Source organism: Durio zibethinus, chromosome 18 (genome assembly GCF_047325235.1).
Source record: "Durio zibethinus cultivar Kanyao isolate XHJ-2024 chromosome 18, ASM4732523v1, whole genome shotgun sequence".
Classification (NCBI taxonomy): domain Eukaryota; kingdom Viridiplantae; phylum Streptophyta; class Magnoliopsida; order Malvales; family Malvaceae; genus Durio; species Durio zibethinus.
In genome coordinates, this window is record NC_143179.1 from 17,715,693 (window position 1) to 17,735,587 (window position 19,895).

Consider the following 19,895-nt stretch of genomic DNA (forward strand, 5'->3'; position numbering starts at 1 on the left):
AACTAATACTAGCACATTGACAAGCACATCCTATATGCAAATATTTATGATGATGTATGATCATGAAACAAAATGAAAGCAAAACAAATTAACGTTAGCAATCAAATTAAAATAAATGTTCCATCATGTGTCCTTATTTAGGGTATAATCTACAAAAATGGTATGGCTTTATCTAAGGTTAGTTTCTTAAGGTTCATTACATGTAGGGTTCAGAATTTAACAAAGGCAAAAAGGCTCTCAAATTGATCCTTACTGTCATATATTCTAGACTAGTAAGACTCTCAATTTTCACCCATAATGGGTTATCTATAGAAAGGGTTCAACTTGAGTAAAAGTATTTCATTAGTCCAAGTAGAGACATTATAACCTCATGAAAACCCAGGTACTCTATTCCCTCATAAAGGGACAGATTTTGGTGTTTCAGTATATAGCTTATGCATGAATACAAATGTGTACGTGTGTGAAGTAACGTAACAACCATTAATCGAAATAAAGTCCACAATATAAATATTTCATAATTGTCAGCAATATAAAACAAATAAAAAAACTAACATTATTAAACATAAAAAAGAACTAAATAAAACTATCAAATTTTTTTTAAAATTTTAATAAAATAAAGAATTAAAATTAAGTATCGAAAAGACCATTAATTAAAGTTTAGATGACACATGCTTAATTTTGGCTTGACTCTCAAATGTCTACAACTAAGTCCACAAGCTGTTTTAACAATTTTTTGTTCAAGGGACTTGATTGTTGGACTTGATGAAAATTTAAAAAGTTGTCACCAATCTTTTTTATATGAGTATGATTAGCTACCTAAAAGTTTATCTTTTAATAAAAATATCAAAATTAATTAAGATTTAATAAGAGTTGTTTTGATTTGCAAAATTTGGATAGGCTTTGAGAGTACAATTACGAATAAGAAAAGTATTAGCACCCCACAATAACTTGTTTAAAGAACAGTACAAATTAAACATGCATTATCTATTTATTTTGATAATATTATTTTTTTCAATATTTAAAATTAATCCCTAAAATGTATTTATGAAAAATATTTTTTATTATTATTTTGTAAAAAAAATTATTATTTTCACATTATATAAATTTTCCAACACTTTAACAGATTTTATAAAAAATATCTTCATTTCATGAAATTTTTTAGAAAATTGATCATACACAAAAATCTAAAATTTCATCATAAAATATTCTTTATTCACGGACAATATGTATGATTTAAAGTATTATTATCTTCGATTATTGTTATTATTATATATATTTTCAAGTTAGTATAACTATTTATTATTATGTGATTATCTAAATAAAACTTTTATTTGTAAAATTGATTTTAGGATTATCGTGACTCTTTGGTAAAACCCCAAATTCATTTTTCCTTTGGTACTAATTAAGAAAAATAAGACTTTTCAAATTTCCTTAAAAATTTCCACTCAAAATATTTTTTCAAATAAGCATTTTTATTTACTTTATTTTTGTTATTTATTTATTAATTTTGGTCTTTTGGTTTTTTTCTTTGAATAAATTTTTATGTAGCAAAAATAATTTTTAGATTATCAAAACTTTTTGGTGAAATAAAAAATGTTTTTGTTTATAAGAATTAAAGAAAAGTGAACTTTTTCAATTTTCCTTAAAAATTACATTTTAAAAGATGTATTTAAACAATCCATTATTTTCAACTTGTTTATTATTTGTAGCATTTTATTTTTTTTTAGGAAAACTAATTTCTTAAATTATCCCAACACCTTCACAAAATTTTAAAATATTTTTATTGATATAATTATGAAAAAATATAACTCTTTCCATTTTTCTTAATAATTAATTTTTTAATATTTAATCATTTTTTATTTTGGATCAAAAGTTATCAGTTATTTTTTATTTTTTATTTTTAAATTATTACCCATAATAATCATATATATATATATCTTAATTCTTTTCAAAATAATTATAAAAATAAATAATAAAAATTCTAACAAAAAAAGAAAAAAAAGTCACAAAGTAAAAAAAATAAAAAAAAACTTACATATGGGTCCTGTCACCTACGAGTCCACATGTAAATCTAGCATGAATTGGGTGCGAGTTTGATGCCTAAAATGATATCGTTTTAGTAACTTATAAAAAGCTTAAAATCAAATTTTTTTTTATTTTTTTCCATGCTTTCTCTTTCTACAACCTGAGGGCCTTACTTTGTAAAAAAAATTTCCTCTTTGTTGGTCATTGTAAATCCAAATTTCGATCGATCGTCGTTGTGTTGAAGAGTTATCAAAATGAACCGCTTCAACCTCAATTGCATATGAACCATCGCCAAAGCATGGCTTATACCTCCCTATAGCCTTAAGAGTGGTACCTATAGCTTGTCACCACACTTTTATAACATGGCTTTTTGTGGCATCCATGGAGCATTCCATAAAACTTGGGCACTAGTGAGATTTTGCAAAAGTAATACCTATTTTTCTTTGAGCTTCAATTTTGGTCAATCAATATTGCAAAATTCTTCAATTGGCCTGCTTCTGTTATTGTAAGTAGGACAAAATTTGCCTACAAGATGTTGAAGATAACTTTTTTCCCAAATATAAAATAGCTATGTACACTCTATGAAACTTTATCCTCTTATTTGAAAATGATTCAATGATTTAAAAGTTTCTACCAGTATGGATGGAACGAGATTTATCTTATTGTTTACTTGTTTGAGGAAATTGATTATTGATACTTCGATATGCCTTGAGAGCTTTGGAAAAATAATCAAGCCATAAATTGCTAAAGCTATTATTCTCATGCCTCGTTCATCCTTTAAATGTTTGATGATATAATCACATAAGATTTCTCATGGGATGCAATTACTTTTACCTTTTGTTTAGATGTACCAGTTCACATTTTGAGTGGAGACTTTGATCATGTAGGCAAGTTTCTTTTGAGACCTAAGTTTTCGACCTTTCTAGTAAATCTTATATGGATTGGAGAGATGTACCTTAAAAAATGTAGTATGCTTTTTAATTATCGGGGTTCTATTTATCTCATTGAACATGAAAAATCTATAAGTAAGGTCCCAAAACTGAACTAGAGTTCTTATCAACTGTTTTTCCGTAGGCATACCAAAGAGTAAAGCAATATGACCATATTTTCCTTCGAATAGTAGATGTTATAAGAATTGAAATAGAATATTCTTAAAGCCTATCTTCACTTATTATCTTCCCATAAAGAATTAGTTTTGGGTAAAAAGGTTGATTTTCAAAGAATGTGACATCTAATGAGATAAATATTTGTTTCATAAATGGACAATAGCACTTATACCTTTTTTTAGTAGAAGAGTACCTAATAAAAATACATTTTATAGCTCTAAGTTCTATTTTTCTATAAGATAAACTTTTTTTGTTAACAAAAGATGTGCAACCAAAGAATTTTGGGGATAAAGAGGTAAAAATCATAATTCACGGATATGATAAAGGTAACATGTTCGATGGTGTGTTGAAATTGAGAACTCTACTAGAAGGTTTATTGGTCAAGTTTGAGGCTGTTCAAATAACATCTCTCAAAAAACACTTTGGAACTTATTGGTAAACATGATAGACGAACAACTTTAATAGATGACTATTTTTACGTTTTATAATCCCATTTTGTTGGGAGGTATTGACGCAAGAACTTTGGTGAAAAGTCTCATTTTCTTTTAAATAATCACCAAGAATTGAATTAAAGTATTGTTTGTGTGAAAATTTTATATTTAAGCTTGAAATTATGTTTGAATCATTTTTTGAAATTGTTGAAAAATTGCCTTAGCATCTGACTTGTTTTTTAATAAGTAAACTCAATAAGCTCCGTATGATCATCTGTAAAAGTCATGAATCACCTAGTTCTAATTATGTTATTTTCTTATAAAGGTCCCCAAATATCATTATGAACTAAAGAAAAATATTTAGAAATCTATACGGATGACTATGATAAGGAACATGAGTGTGTTTGGCAAGTTGATAAGTTTCATAACAAAAGGAATGGACATTTTTATTCTTAAAAAGAGAAGGAAAAAGAATTTTTAGATGTAGAAAACTAAGATATCCTAATCTATTGTGCCATAACATAATTTCACTAAAAACATAAATATATTCACCACTTAGAGTCAAACCTTGTTTATTCATTTGTTGAGGATTTTCAAAGTTGTACAAGCCTTCATGCTCCTTAATACTGTCAATTATCCTCCTTGAAAGTAAATCACAATATGAAATATAGAACTTAGCCATACAATTCAAGTCCTTTGTCAATTTACTAATGGATACTAAATTATATACTAAATTAGGAACATGTAAAACTAAAAATAGTGTCTTATTAAAAACTTTAATGTTTCCTTCTCCAGTAATAGAGAATAGCGATCCATTAGGAATATGAATTTTAAGGCTTTTAGAATATGAATTATATGTTGAAAACAATTCATGGCATTTAGTCATATGCTTGAAAAACCCAAAATCTATAATCCAAGATTTTTAGAATATGATTTTGCACTCAAAGCAGAGAGATAATTATCTTTCTATGTAATTATGCATTTTGGAGTGAATACGGTAATTGGTTCAGAAGTCACTTTTGATCTACTCTCTTGAAGGGTACCGATTATGGTTGTTTTGGCCATTAGAAAAGAATAAATAAAAGTAAACCCATGAAAACAAAGAAAAAAATAATGTTCTCTAAGTGTCATTTTATTAAAAGGAATATAAAAATATATAAAAGAATTGATATGTATAAAGAAACCTATAGAATTAGGGCACAATCATCAATACATAAAAACAAATAAAAAACAAGAAATATAAATCTTAACAAATGAGGAAATTAATCCTGATTTGATACATAATCTATCAATAAATATTTTATTAGAAGTAATTCATTTAAGATCACTTGATAAAATAAGCATAATTCCTTTACTATTTAAGTTTAAAATTATAACTAGAATCTAAACACTATTAATCAAGTCCATAAATATATAAAGATTTTTTATATATTTTTTAAAAAATAAATGCCAAAGCACTCAAGATTCAAAACTATTTGGGTATGTTTCATTCCTCTCTTTTTTATTAAAAATAATTTCTAACTTTATTTTTAATAGGATTTAAAGTTTTATTTTTTTATCAAAATTTATAAATATTAGGGAAATAAAATTTAATAAAATAAAATAAAAAAGAAATAGAATCAGAATTACGTATCTAGAATTATTAATCCTTGCTATCATAACAAAATATATTTATTAAAAGAAATAAAATTTTATATTTATTACAAAGGAAAAGAATGTATCATTTTTGTCTCTATTTTAAGTTTAATTTTCAAAATCAAGGAAAAAATGATACTTTTATTTTCTTCTAATAACTTTTATAAATTTTATTTTTTTACCAATTAATATATTTAAATTATTCTAATGTTTTGTTTCTTTCTTTTTTGTTAAAAATAATTTTTAGCTTTATTTTTAATTGGATTTAATTTTATATACTAAAATTTATAAATATTGGAAAAATAAATTTTAATAAAATACAAAAAGAAAATAAAATTAGATAATTGACTCAAAATTATTCTTTTTATTACATACTAAAATGTATTTACTAAAAAAATAAAATTCTTATAATTATTAAGAAAGAAACTAAAGTATCATTTTACCTTTAATTTTAAGTTGAATTTTTAAAATTAAGGAAAACATTATGTTCTCATTTCCTTTTTAAAAAATTTATAAATTTATTTCCTTTTAAATAAATATATTTTGGTAAGATTATAAAGAGTAAGAATTCTGAATTCATTATCTTAATTTGTAATTTCCTCTTATTTTTGTGCAAAGGGACCATATCGACATCTTTTTAAAAAGATTTAGGACTATCATGAAGTAATTTGAAAATTAAAAATCAAAATGAAACCCAAATGAAAAGTTTGAGTCTGCAAATGTGCTTTTATCCTTAGTTTGAGTGTGGGACATTTTCTCTTCTGAATGTTCTCTAAGAAAATCCTATAAATCATTTAACTGAAGTAGGGTCCTTGATCGAAAATGAGTCATGAATTTCATCTCCAGAGCCACTATCAGTCATTTTAATATTATCTGAAATTGGAGAGAACGCCATATATCCTGTATCATGGTCATTTTTCAATCGGTTATCTTCCTCTTTTCCTTTGTTTTTTCTCCTCCATGTGGGTCTAGTCTGGAAATGCAATTGCCTGATGACCAGAATTGAAGAGAAACGGATGCCATTGCCTGACCAGCAGAATTGAAAAGAAATCTCAGTGGGATGTTTAGATTTATTTTCGTTAAAAGGTAAACATCAACCTTTTCAATAAAGTTTGAATCTGTAAGTAAGCGTAAATATTCGGATAATCTTCAACAAACCAAAAAAATCTTTTTACATTTTGTTTTTTCTTTGTTACCTTTGTGATTTGACTTCGTTTGATGATCTCGGTTGGGGTTAATTTGAAAAGATTGGTTTATTATTGCCATTGACAACTTGGTTTCTCTCTTTAAACAATTATTTGGAACTAACAATAAGTTTACATACGTCTTTGGTAAAGGCATAAAGCACATAAGCATTAAAGAAATTCATCATACATACATAAAAAGGATATGAAAAATGTCTTTTATTTTTTATGTTATTCAGATTCGAATGTTAGATATGTTATATGTACAATACAATAATATATTTTTTTCAATTAATTCTTTTTTATATTTGGATTGTCTAACCTCCATATCTACATTCATTGTATATATATCAAACACAATTACTTTAAAAGAAACGAAGAATCCAACAATTAACATAGTTCATTGACGCCTAGACCTTAACCTTCATATTGAGCCCCTAGTGCTTTTTAGTTTATCCTCTTCTATTCTTCTATGGTGCTTTTTAACTCCTCTTTTGATTGTCTCTGCCTTGGGCCCCAAAGGCTTTCAAAATTTTTGGCGGGGTCTTGGCCCCCACACGCTTCCACAACGGTCCGCCATGTAGTTTCAATGAGGGACTTATCCAGAAGCAAGGAAAGAAAGAAACAGAACTAATGGCAGACGTCATATTTTACATTTTTTATTATAATTTTTTATTTAAATTTAAGTTTATATATATTGAGAAGCTGGCCATTGACGCTTGTGGGGTTATAAAAGAACAAAATGTTCAAGATTTTTAATTTTCCTCTTGCCTTAAATTCTGAACTTTTGTATTTTATTTTATTTTTTACTTAAAGAAAATATAAAATATTTTTACTATGTTTACTCTGCGTGCAGTGGCTGATTTTTTTTTTCTTTTGTTTTCTCTCTTTTCATGGTTTTGTTATGTATAAAAAGTAAAACTAGTATGGTACAAAAGGCTATGAACAAAAATTAATGATAATAATTTGTAGCAACATCGTTTTGGCTGGTTGTTGTGCAAACAAGTCATCCATCCAAGTCTTAATTTCTGTGCAACGCGCTCTTTACTTTGATGTGAATGATCATCGCTGGAACAGTTACCCTCCAACACTTATTGTCATATTGTACTAATTGAAAGCAACTTTTCTTGCTGATAAGGGCTGAAGTCATTGTTTTACCCAATCGACACTCTGATGTCTGAAGGTTTGAGTTTTGGATTTTTCTACTACACCCAAACGAATCCCACAACTTTTAAGTGGAGCCCACGTTCGCCGCCCTTAGCATGGATTTTTTTGAGTGGATAAGTTTAAAAGTTGAGGCTTTATCTTGCTTCACCGTACTGGTCTTGACTTTGAACGAACTTTGGTTTAAAACTCACTGGTTAGCACATTTTCTGGACATTCATTTATTGAAAGCGACTTTACTTACCTCCCATGGTTCGTCCCTTCAAGCCGTAAGGCAAAGAAGGATTGTAAGGGCATCTATGTATTGCTTTTTAATTTGTGGACTTGACAGAAAACTTTAGGCAAAATCAAGTCTTCTTGGGCTAAGCTACGTACCAAAACCAGCCCCACAACGTGTACGCGAAGGGACATTGAGTTTGATCCTTTGAACTTTAAATCCTTTGAACTTTAAAGTTCGCCGATGGAAAGGCAGGTGGAGCACATCACAGCTATTTCTAAGAAAAATCTGGTCATTGGTCTTTGGACTTATTGGTTATTAGTTGTACGTATGCTTCGGTTTTGATAGTTGCGTTTAGCTTTGCGTAAACGTAGTCCTTCGTAAACGACGGAGAAGGGACAAGGTAGTCATAAGGATTTTTCTTTAATGAAATACCTTCAATTTGATGGTACTCTCTTACATTAATGGAAAGACTAGCCGGATGGGTTTTGGCCTTGTGCATGCAATTAAATTAACATACAAAGACTTTGTCTTTGAAGCAACTTAAGTAATACTAGATTTAATTTGTAGGTTTCAATGTGAGATATTTTATAAATCGGTTGTGGTTTTGTAAAGTATTTTTTTTGTGAAATAAAATTATAAAATTTTTGAGTCAATCATATCTATTAATTTAAGTGCGATGAATTTGTACAATTGATATTAATTGACGGAAAAAATATAATATTTTAAAAAAAATGATACTTTTGTTTTCTTCTAATAACTTTTAAAAATTTTATTTTTTACCAATTAATATATTTAAATTATTCTAGTATTTTTTTTCATTTTGTTAAAAATAATTTTTAGCTTTTATTTTTGATAGGATTTAATTTTATATTTAGTAAAATTTATAAATATTGGAAAAATAAATTTTAATAAAATAGAAAAAAAAATAAAATCAGATAATTGACTCAAAATTATTCTTTTTATTATCATCCTTAAATATATTTACAAAAAAAATTTTTTTTTATAATATGACGAAGGAAACTAAAGTACCATTTTACCTTTAATTCTAAATTGAATTTTTAAAATTAAGAAAAAAATTATGTTTTCGTCTCCTTTTAAAAAATTTTATAAATTTTATTTTCTTTTTAATAAATATGTTTTGGTATGATTGTGAAGCTTAATAATTTTGAATTCATTATCTTGATTTGTAATTTTCTCATATTTTTATGCAAAGGGACCATGTCGGACATCTTTTTAAAAAAATTTAGGACTATCGTGAAACAATTTGAAAATTAAAAATATAAAAGAAACCCAAATGAAAAGTTTGAGTGCTTTTATCCTTAGTTTGAGTGTGGGACATTTTCTCTTCTGAATGTTCTCTAAGAAAATCCTATAAATCATTTAATTGAAGTAGGGTCCTTGATCGAAAATGAGCCATGAATTTCATCTCCAGAGCCACTATCAGTCATTTTAATATTATTTGAAATTGGAGAGAACGCCATATATCCTGTATCATGGTCATTTTTCAATCGGTTATCTTAATTGGCACGGATTGATTTTGCTGCAAATGGTTAGATCTTTTTATTTTACCTCTGAAATAAATTTGCTGCCTAAAATTTTCTGAATTATTTGGATAAACTGAATTGACTTTGTTTTGCATGCCATTTAGAATCCGGTCTGATGATAGTAGTGGACATCTGTCTGATCCGAATGAGGCAGGATTGTTTATGAATCGAAAATCCCAAGATGCTGCAGTTGGTGCTCTTTTACGTATGCTGAAGAAAGCCCCTCCTCTTCGCCAAGATATCTGCAGTTTAATTAATTTTTCGGAAGCCTCCAGTCCAGAAATGTCGAACAGCAGCATTTATGAGCAAAACCAAATTTCTGGGGTTGTGAATGTTGAGCATGCTGCTTCTTCAAGTATTGCATCTTCCAGGTTTGTTGCATCAAAGACAACTGCTGATGCATTAGAGGAGCTTCCGGGTTATAAAGAGATGAAAAGCTTATTGCTTAGTGAAGGTGGTAAGTCTTACACATCTGCCAATAATGCCTCAGGAGCTGAACATTCCAGTAAAGGTGCATGAGAATTTTTAACTTCCGCAGTATTGGTATATTGCATATATATGTACAGCGCTATGGTTTGAGAGATTACTACATGCTATACAACTGAAGCCATTTTTGCTCTTCGGTAGTCACGTACGTTTAATAAACGAATGTACAAATGTTGTTTAAAATTATTTATTAAACTTAATAAATGAACAGAAATTAAACATATTTACTAACGGTTTAAAATTATTTATTAAACTTAATAAATGAACAAAAATTAAACATGTTTACCGAAAGCTCTGTTCACTTACACCGCTAATGGAGGTACATGCGAATTTACAGGCTACATATGTACATGGTAGTACAACATATCTCTATCTTTCGCTCACCATCTCTCTGTTGCTGTCGTGTCTATTATTTTCCTCTTTTCCTTTGTTTTTTCTCCTCCATGTGGGTCTAGTCTGGAAATGCAATTGCCTGATGATCAGAATTGAAGAGAAACGGATGCCATTGCCTGACCAGCAGAATTGAAAAGAAATCCCAGTGGGATGTTTTGATTTATTTTCGTTAAAAGGTAAACATCAACCTTTTCAATAAAGTTTGAATCTGTAAGTAAGCGTAAATATTCGGATAATCTTCAACAAACCAAAAAAATCTTTTTACATTTTGTTTTTTCTTTGTTACCTTTGTGATTTAACTTCGTTTGATGATCTCGGCTGGGGTTAATTTGGAAAGATTGGTTTATTATTGCCATTGACAACTTGGTTTCTCTCTTTAAACAATTATTTGGAACTAACAATAAGTTTACATACGTCTTTGGTAAAGGCATAAAGCACATAAGCATTAAAGAAATTCATCATATATACATAAAAAAGATACGAAAAATATCTTTCATTTGTTATGTTATTCAGATTCGAATGTTAGATATGTTATATGTACAATACAATAATATATTTTTTTCGATTAATTCTTTTTTATATTTGGATTGTCTAATCTCCATATCTACATTCATTGTATATATATCAAACACAAGTACTTTAAAAGAAACGAAGAATCCAACAGTTAACATAGTTCATTGACGCCTAGACCTTAACCTTCATATTGAGCCCCTAGTGCTTTTTAGTTTATCCTCTTCTATTCTTCTATGGTGCTTTTTAACTCCTCTTTTGATTGTCTCTGCCTTGGGCCCCAAAGGCTTTCAAAATTTTTGGCGGGGCCTTGGCCCCCACACGCTTCCACAACGGTCCGCCATGTAGTTTCAATAAGGGACTTTTCCAGAGGCAAGGAAAGAAAGAAACAGAACTAATGGCAGACGTCATATTTTACATTTTTTTATTATAATTTTTTATTTAAATTTAAGTTTATATATATGGAGAAGCTAGCCATTGACGCTTGTGGGGTTATAAAAGAACAAAATGTTCAAGATTTTTAATTTTCCTCTTGCCTTAAATTCTGAACTTTTGTATTTTATTTTTTTTTCTACTTAAAGAAAATATAAAATATTTTTACTATGTTTACTCTGCGTGCAGTGGCTGATTTTTTTTTTTCTTTTGTTTTCTCTCTTTTCATGGTTTTGTTATGTATAAAAAGTAAAACTAGTATGGTACAAAAGGCTATAAACAAAAATTAATGATAATAATTTGTAGCAACATCGTTTTGGCTGGTCGTTGTGCAAACAAGTCATCCATCCGAGTCTTAATTTCTGTGCAACGCGCTCTTTACTTTGATGTGAATGATCATCGCTGGAACAGTTACTCTCCAACACTTATTGTCATATTGTACTAATTGAAAGCAACTTTTCTTGCTGATAAGGGCTGCAGTCATTGTTTTACCCAATCGACACTCTGATGTCTGAAGGTTTGAGTTTTGGATTTTTCTACTGCACCCAAACGAATCCCACAACTTTTAAGTGGAGCCCACGTTCGCAGCCCTTAGCATGGATTTTTTTGAGTGGATAAGTTTAAACGTTGAAGCTTTATCTTGCTTCACCGTACTGGTCTTGACTGTGAACGAACTTTGGTTTAAAACTCACTGGTTAGCACATTTTCTGAACATTCGTTAATTGAAAGCGACTTTGCTTACCTCCCATGGTTCGTCCCTTAAGCTGTAAGGCAAAGAAGGATCGACGGGCATCTATATATTGCTTTTTAATTTGTGGACTTGATAGAAACTTTAGGCAAAATCAAGTGTTCTTGAGCTAAGCTACGTGCCAAAACCAGCCCCACAACGTGTACGTCAAGAGACATTAAATTTGATCCTTTGAACTTTAAAGTTCGCCGATGGGAAGGCAGGTGGAGCACATCACAGCTATTTCTAAGAAAAATCTGGTCATTGGTCTTTGGACTTATTGGTTATTAGTTGAACGTATGCTTCGGTTTTAATCGGTTGTGGTTTTGTAAAGTATTTTTTTTGTGAAATAAAATTATAAAATTTTTGAATCAATAATATCTATTAATTTAAGTGCGATGAATCTGTACAATTGATATTAACTGACGGAAAAAATATAATATTTTAAAAAAAAATAATACTTTGGTTTTCTTCTAATAACTTTTAAAAATTTTATTTTTTACCAATTAATATATTTAAATTATTCTAGTATTTTTTTTCATTCTGTTAAAAATAATTTTTAGCTTTTATTTTTAATAGGATTTAATTTTATATTTAGTAAAATTTATAAATATTGGAAAAATAAATTTTAATAAAATAGAAAAATAAAATAAAATCAGATAATTGACTCAAAATTATTCTTTTTATTATCATCCTTAAATGTATTTACTAAAAAAAATTTTTTTTATAATATGACGAAGGAAACTAAAGTACCATTTTACCTTTAATTCTAAATTGAAATTTTAAAATTAAGGAAAAAAAATTATGTTTTCGTCTCCTTTTAAAAAATTTTATAAATTTTATTTTCTTTTTAATAAGTATGTTTTGGTATGATTGTGAAGCTTAATAATTTTGAATTCATTATCTTGATTTGTAATTTTCTCATATTTTTATGCAAAGGGACCATGTCGAACATCTTTTTAAAAAAATTTAGGACTATCGTGAAACAATTTGAAAATTAAAAATAAAAAAGAAACCCAAATGAAAAGTTTGAGTGCTTTTATCCTTAGTTTGAGTGTGGGACATTTTCTCTTCTGAATGTTCTCTAAGAAAATCCTATAAATCATTTAACTGAAGTAGGGTCCTTGATCGAAAATGAGTCATGAATTTCATCTCCAGAGCCACTATCAGTCATTTTAATATTATCTGAAATCGGAGAGAACGCCATATATCCTGTATCATGGTCATTTTTCAATCGGTTATCTTAATTGGCAAGGATTGATTTTGCTGCAAATGGCTAGATCTTTTTATTTTACCTCTGAAATAAATTTGCTGCCTAAAATTTTCTGAATTATTTGGATAAACTGAATTGACTTTGTTTTGCATGCCATTTAGAATCCGGTCTGATGATAGTAGTGGACATCTGTCTGATCCGAATGAGGCAGGATTGTTTATGAATCGAAAATCCCAAGATGCTGCAGTTGGTGCTCTTTTACGTATGCTGAAGAAAGCCCCTCCTCTTTGCCAAGATATCTGCAGTTTAATTAATTTTTCGGAAGCCTCCAGTCCAGAAATGTCGAACAGCAGCATTTATGAGCAAAACCAAATTTCTGGGGTTGTGAATGTTGAGCATGCTGCTTCTTCAAGTATTGCATCTTCCAGGTTTGTTGCATCAAAGACAACTGCTGATGCATTAGAGGAGCTTCGGGGTTATAAAGAGATGAAAAGCTTATTGCTTAGTGAAGGTGGTAAGTCTTACACATCTGCCAATAATGCCTCAGGAGCTGAACATTCCAGTAAAGGTGCATGAGAATTTTTAACTTCCGCAGTATTGGTATATTGCATATATATGTACAGCGCTATGGTTTGAGAGATTACTACATGCTATACAACTGAAGCCATTTTTGCTCTTCGGTAGTCACGTACGTTTAATAAACGAATGTACAAATGTTGTTTAAAATTATTTATTAAACTTAATAAATGAACAGAAATTAAACATATTTACTAACGGTTTAAAATTATTTATTAAACTTAATAAATGAACAAAAATTAAACATGTTTACCGAAAGCTCTGTTCACTTACACCGCTAATGGAGGTACATGCGAATTTACAGGCTACATATGTACATGGTAGTACAACATATCTCTATCTTTCGCTCACCATCTCTCTGTTGCTGTCGTGTCTATTATTTTCCTCTTTTCCTTTGTTTTTTCTCCTCCATGTGGGTCTAGTCTGGAAATGCAATTGCCTGATGATCAGAATTGAAGAGAAACGGATGCCATTGCCTGACCAGCAGAATTGAAAAGAAATCCCAGTGGGATGTTTTGATTTATTTTCGTTAAAAGGTAAACATCAACCTTTTCAATAAAGTTTGAATCTGTAAGTAAGCGTAAATATTCGGATAATCTTCAACAAACCAAAAAAATCTTTTTACATTTTGTTTTTTCTTTGTTACCTTTGTGATTTAACTTCGTTTGATGATCTCGGCTGGGGTTAATTTGGAAAGATTGGTTTATTATTGCCATTGACAACTTGGTTTCTCTCTTTAAACAATTATTTGGAACTAACAATAAGTTTACATACGTCTTTGGTAAAGGCATAAAGCACATAAGCATTAAAGAAATTCATCATATATACATAAAAAAGATACGAAAAATATCTTTCATTTGTTATGTTATTCAGATTCGAATGTTAGATATGTTATATGTACAATACAATAATATATTTTTTTCGATTAATTCTTTTTTATATTTGGATTGTCTAATCTCCATATCTACATTCATTGTATATATATCAAACACAAGTACTTTAAAAGAAACGAAGAATCCAACAGTTAACATAGTTCATTGACGCCTAGACCTTAACCTTCATATTGAGCCCCTAGTGCTTTTTAGTTTATCCTCTTCTATTCTTCTATGGTGCTTTTTAACTCCTCTTTTGATTGTCTCTGCCTTGGGCCCCAAAGGCTTTCAAAATTTTTGGCGGGGCCTTGGCCCCCACACGCTTCCACAACGGTCCGCCATGTAGTTTCAATAAGGGACTTTTCCAGAGGCAAGGAAAGAAAGAAACAGAACTAATGGCAGACGTCATATTTTACATTTTTTTATTATAATTTTTTATTTAAATTTAAGTTTATATATATGGAGAAGCTAGCCATTGACGCTTGTGGGGTTATAAAAGAACAAAATGTTCAAGATTTTTAATTTTCCTCTTGCCTTAAATTCTGAACTTTTGTATTTTATTTTTTTTTCTACTTAAAGAAAATATAAAATATTTTTACTATGTTTACTCTGCGTGCAGTGGCTGATTTTTTTTTTTCTTTTGTTTTCTCTCTTTTCATGGTTTTGTTATGTATAAAAAGTAAAACTAGTATGGTACAAAAGGCTATAAACAAAAATTAATGATAATAATTTGTAGCAACATCGTTTTGGCTGGTCGTTGTGCAAACAAGTCATCCATCCGAGTCTTAATTTCTGTGCAACGCGCTCTTTACTTTGATGTGAATGATCATCGCTGGAACAGTTACTCTCCAACACTTATTGTCATATTGTACTAATTGAAAGCAACTTTTCTTGCTGATAAGGGCTGCAGTCATTGTTTTACCCAATCGACACTCTGATGTCTGAAGGTTTGAGTTTTGGATTTTTCTACTGCACCCAAACGAATCCCACAACTTTTAAGTGGAGCCCACGTTCGCAGCCCTTAGCATGGATTTTTTTGAGTGGATAAGTTTAAACGTTGAAGCTTTATCTTGCTTCACCGTACTGGTCTTGACTGTGAACGAACTTTGGTTTAAAACTCACTGGTTAGCACATTTTCTGAACATTCGTTAATTGAAAGCGACTTTGCTTACCTCCCATGGTTCGTCCCTTAAGCTGTAAGGCAAAGAAGGATCGACGGGCATCTATATATTGCTTTTTAATTTGTGGACTTGATAGAAACTTTAGGCAAAATCAAGTGTTCTTGAGCTAAGCTACGTGCCAAAACCAGCCCCACAACGTGTACGTCAAGAGACATTAAATTTGATCCTTTGAACTTTAAAGTTCGCCGATGGGAAGGCAGGTGGAGCACATCACAGCTATTTCTAAGAAAAATCTGGTCATTGGTCTTTGGACTTATTGGTTATTAGTTGAACGTATGCTTCGGTTTTAATCGGTTGTGGTTTTGTAAAGTATTTTTTTTGTGAAATAAAATTATAAAATTTTTGAATCAATAATATCTATTAATTTAAGTGCGATGAATCTGTACAATTGATATTAACTGACGGAAAAAATATAATATTTTAAAAAAAAATAATACTTTGGTTTTCTTCTAATAACTTTTAAAAATTTTATTTTTTACCAATTAATATATTTAAATTATTCTAGTATTTTTTTTCATTCTGTTAAAAATAATTTTTAGCTTTTATTTTTAATAGGATTTAATTTTATATTTAGTAAAATTTATAAATATTGGAAAAATAAATTTTAATAAAATAGAAAAATAAAATAAAATCAGATAATTGACTCAAAATTATTCTTTTTATTATCATCCTTAAATGTATTTACTAAAAAAAATTTTTTTTATAATATGACGAAGGAAACTAAAGTACCATTTTACCTTTAATTCTAAATTGAAATTTTAAAATTAAGGAAAAAAAATTATGTTTTCGTCTCCTTTTAAAAAATTTTATAAATTTTATTTTCTTTTTAATAAGTATGTTTTGGTATGATTGTGAAGCTTAATAATTTTGAATTCATTATCTTGATTTGTAATTTTCTCATATTTTTATGCAAAGGGACCATGTCGAACATCTTTTTAAAAAAATTTAGGACTATCGTGAAACAATTTGAAAATTAAAAATAAAAAAGAAACCCAAATGAAAAGTTTGAGTGCTTTTATCCTTAGTTTGAGTGTGGGACATTTTCTCTTCTGAATGTTCTCTAAGAAAATCCTATAAATCATTTAACTGAAGTAGGGTCCTTGATCGAAAATGAGTCATGAATTTCATCTCCAGAGCCACTATCAGTCATTTTAATATTATCTGAAATCGGAGAGAACGCCATATATCCTGTATCATGGTCATTTTTCAATCGGTTATCTTAATTGGCAAGGATTGATTTTGCTGCAAATGGCTAGATCTTTTTATTTTACCTCTGAAATAAATTTGCTGCCTAAAATTTTCTGAATTATTTGGATAAACTGAATTGACTTTGTTTTGCATGCCATTTAGAATCCGGTCTGATGATAGTAGTGGACATCTGTCTGATCCGAATGAGGCAGGATTGTTTATGAATCGAAAATCCCAAGATGCTGCAGTTGGTGCTCTTTTACGTATGCTGAAGAAAGCCCCTCCTCTTCGCCAAGATATCTGCAGTTTAATTAATTTTTCGGAAGCCTCCAGTCCAGAAATGTCGAACAGCAGCATTTATGAGCAAAACCAAATTTCTGGGGTTGTGAATGTTGAGCATGCTGCTTCTTCAAGTATTGCATCTTCCAGGTTTGTTGCATCAAAGACAACTGCTGATGCATTAGAGGAGCTTCCGGGTTATAAAGAGATGAAAAGCTTATTGCTTAGTGAAGGTGGTAAGTCTTACACATCTGCCAATAATGCCTCAGGAGCTGAACATTCCAGTAAAGGTGCATGAGAATTTTTAACTTCCGCAGTATTGGTATATTGCATATATATGTACAGCGCTATGGTTTGAGAGATTACTACATGCTATACAACTGAAGCCATTTTTGCTCTTCGGTAGTCACGTACGTTTAATAAACGAATGTACAAATGTTGTTTAAAATTATTTATTAAACTTAATAAATGAACAGAAATTAAACATATTTACTAACGGTTTAAAATTATTTATTAAACTTAATAAATGAACAAAAATTAAACATGTTTACCGAAAGCTCTGTTCACTTACACCGCTAATGGAGGTACATGCGAATTTACAGGCTACATATGTACATGGTAGTACAACATATCTCTATCTTTCGCTCACCATCTCTCTGTTGCTGTCGTGTCTATTATTTTCCTCTTTTCCTTTGTTTTTTCTCCTCCATGTGGGTCTAGTCTGGAAATGCAATTGCCTGATGATCAGAATTGAAGAGAAACGGATGCCATTGCCTGACCAGCAGAATTGAAAAGAAATCCCAGTGGGATGTTTTGATTTATTTTCGTTAAAAGGTAAACATCAACCTTTTCAATAAAGTTTGAATCTGTAAGTAAGCGTAAATATTCGGATAATCTTCAACAAACCAAAAAAATCTTTTTACATTTTGTTTTTTCTTTGTTACCTTTGTGATTTAACTTCGTTTGATGATCTCGGCTGGGGTTAATTTGGAAAGATTGGTTTATTATTGCCATTGACAACTTGGTTTCTCTCTTTAAACAATTATTTGGAACTAACAATAAGTTTACATACGTCTTTGGTAAAGGCATAAAGCACATAAGCATTAAAGAAATTCATCATATATACATAAAAAAGATACGAAAAATATCTTTCATTTGTTATGTTATTCAGATTCGAATGTTAGATATGTTATATGTACAATACAATAATATATTTTTTTCGATTAATTCTTTTTTATATTTGGATTGTCTAATCTCCATATCTACATTCATTGTATATATATCAAACACAAGTACTTTAAAAGAAACGAAGAATCCAACAGTTAACATAGTTCATTGACGCCTAGACCTTAACCTTCATATTGAGCCCCTAGTGCTTTTTAGTTTATCCTCTTCTATTCTTCTATGGTGCTTTTTAACTCCTCTTTTGATTGTCTCTGCCTTGGGCCCCAAAGGCTTTCAAAATTTTTGGCGGGGCCTTGGCCCCCACACGCTTCCACAACGGTCCGCCATGTAGTTTCAATAAGGGACTTTTCCAGAGGCAAGGAAAGAAAGAAACAGAACTAATGGCAGACGTCATATTTTACATTTTTTTATTATAATTTTTTATTTAAATTTAAGTTTATATATATGGAGAAGCTAGCCATTGACGCTTGTGGGGTTATAAAAGAACAAAATGTTCAAGATTTTTAATTTTCCTCTTGCCTTAAATTCTGAACTTTTGTATTTTATTTTTTTTTCTACTTAAAGAAAATATAAAATATTTTTACTATGTTTACTCTGCGTGCAGTGGCTGATTTTTTTTTTTCTTTTGTTTTCTCTCTTTTCATGGTTTTGTTATGTATAAAAAGTAAAACTAGTATGGTACAAAAGGCTATAAACAAAAATTAATGATAATAATTTGTAGCAACATCGTTTTGGCTGGTCGTTGTGCAAACAAGTCATCCATCCGAGTCTTAATTTCTGTGCAACGCGCTCTTTACTTTGATGTGAATGATCATCGCTGGAACAGTTACTCTCCAACACTTATTGTCATATTGTACTAATTGAAAGCAACTTTTCTTGCTGATAAGGGCTGCAGTCATTGTTTTACCCAATCGACACTCTGATGTCTGAAGGTTTGAGTTTTGGATTTTTCTACTGCACCCAAACGAATCCCACAACTTTTAAGTGGAGCCCACGTTCGCAGCCCTTAGCATGGATTTTTTTGAGTGGATAAGTTTAAACGTTGAAGCTTTATCTTGCTTCACCGTACTGGTCTTGACTGTGAACGAACTTTGGTTTAAAACTCACTGGTTAGCACATTTTCTGAACATTCGTTAATTGAAAGCGACTTTGCTTACCTCCCATGGTTCGTCCCTTAAGCTGTAAGGCAAAGAAGGATCGACGGGCATCTATATATTGCTTTTTAATTTGTGGACTTGATAGAAACTTTAGGCAAAATCAAGTGTTCTTGAGCTAAGCTACGTGCCAAAACCAGCCCCACAACGTGTACGTCAAGAGACATTAAATTTGATCCTTTGAACTTTAAAGTTCGCCGATGGGAAGGCAGGTGGAGCACATCACAGCTATTTCTAAGAAAAATCTGGTCATTGGTCTTTGGACTTATTGGTTATTAGTTGAACGTATGCTTCGGTTTTAATCGGTTGTGGTTTTGTAAAGTATTTTTTTTGTGAAATAAAATTATAAAATTTTTGAATCAATAATATCTATTAATTTAAGTGCGATGA

At 29.8% G+C, this 19,895-nt stretch overlaps 1 protein-coding gene across 2 annotated transcripts; it reads left to right on the forward strand.

Moving 5' to 3' along the window:
* Positions 1 to 5,910: 5,910 nt before the first annotated feature.
* LOC111299797 (autophagy-related protein 13b-like) lies at positions 5,911 to 17,662 on the forward strand. 2 transcript variants are annotated; one of them, XR_016329939.1, is made up of 4 exons: positions 5,911 to 6,283; positions 9,414 to 9,820; positions 13,232 to 13,638; positions 17,050 to 17,662. XR_016329939.1 is itself a non-coding variant. In XM_089747763.1 (3 exons), exons 1-3 carry the CDS (start codon positions 6,258 to 6,260, stop codon positions 13,291 to 13,293), a joined length of 495 nt encoding a protein of 164 aa, XP_089603889.1. In that variant the 5' UTR covers positions 5,911 to 6,257; the 3' UTR covers positions 13,294 to 13,844. The 2 variants fall into 2 exon arrangements, 1 of the variants encoding a protein (XP_089603889.1); XM_089747763.1 differs by lacking the exon at positions 17,050 to 17,662 and having other exon boundaries at positions 13,232 to 13,844.
* The last annotated feature ends 2,233 nt before the right edge of the window (positions 17,663 to 19,895 follow it).

What these genes read in the sequence shown, in the direction of transcription:
- LOC111299797 (XM_089747763.1), top strand. Translation starts at nt 6,258, where the DNA reads ATGTTTAGATTTATTTTCGTTAAAAG. An exon ending in AGATTTATTTTCGTTAAAAG is followed by an intron (nt 6,284 to 9,413) that starts GTAAACATCAAC and finishes CATGCCATTTAG; the next exon opens with AATCCGGTCTGATGATAGTA. An exon ending in AGCTGAACATTCCAGTAAAG is followed by an intron (nt 9,821 to 13,231) that starts GTGCATGAGAAT and finishes CATGCCATTTAG; the next exon opens with AATCCGGTCTGATGATAGTA.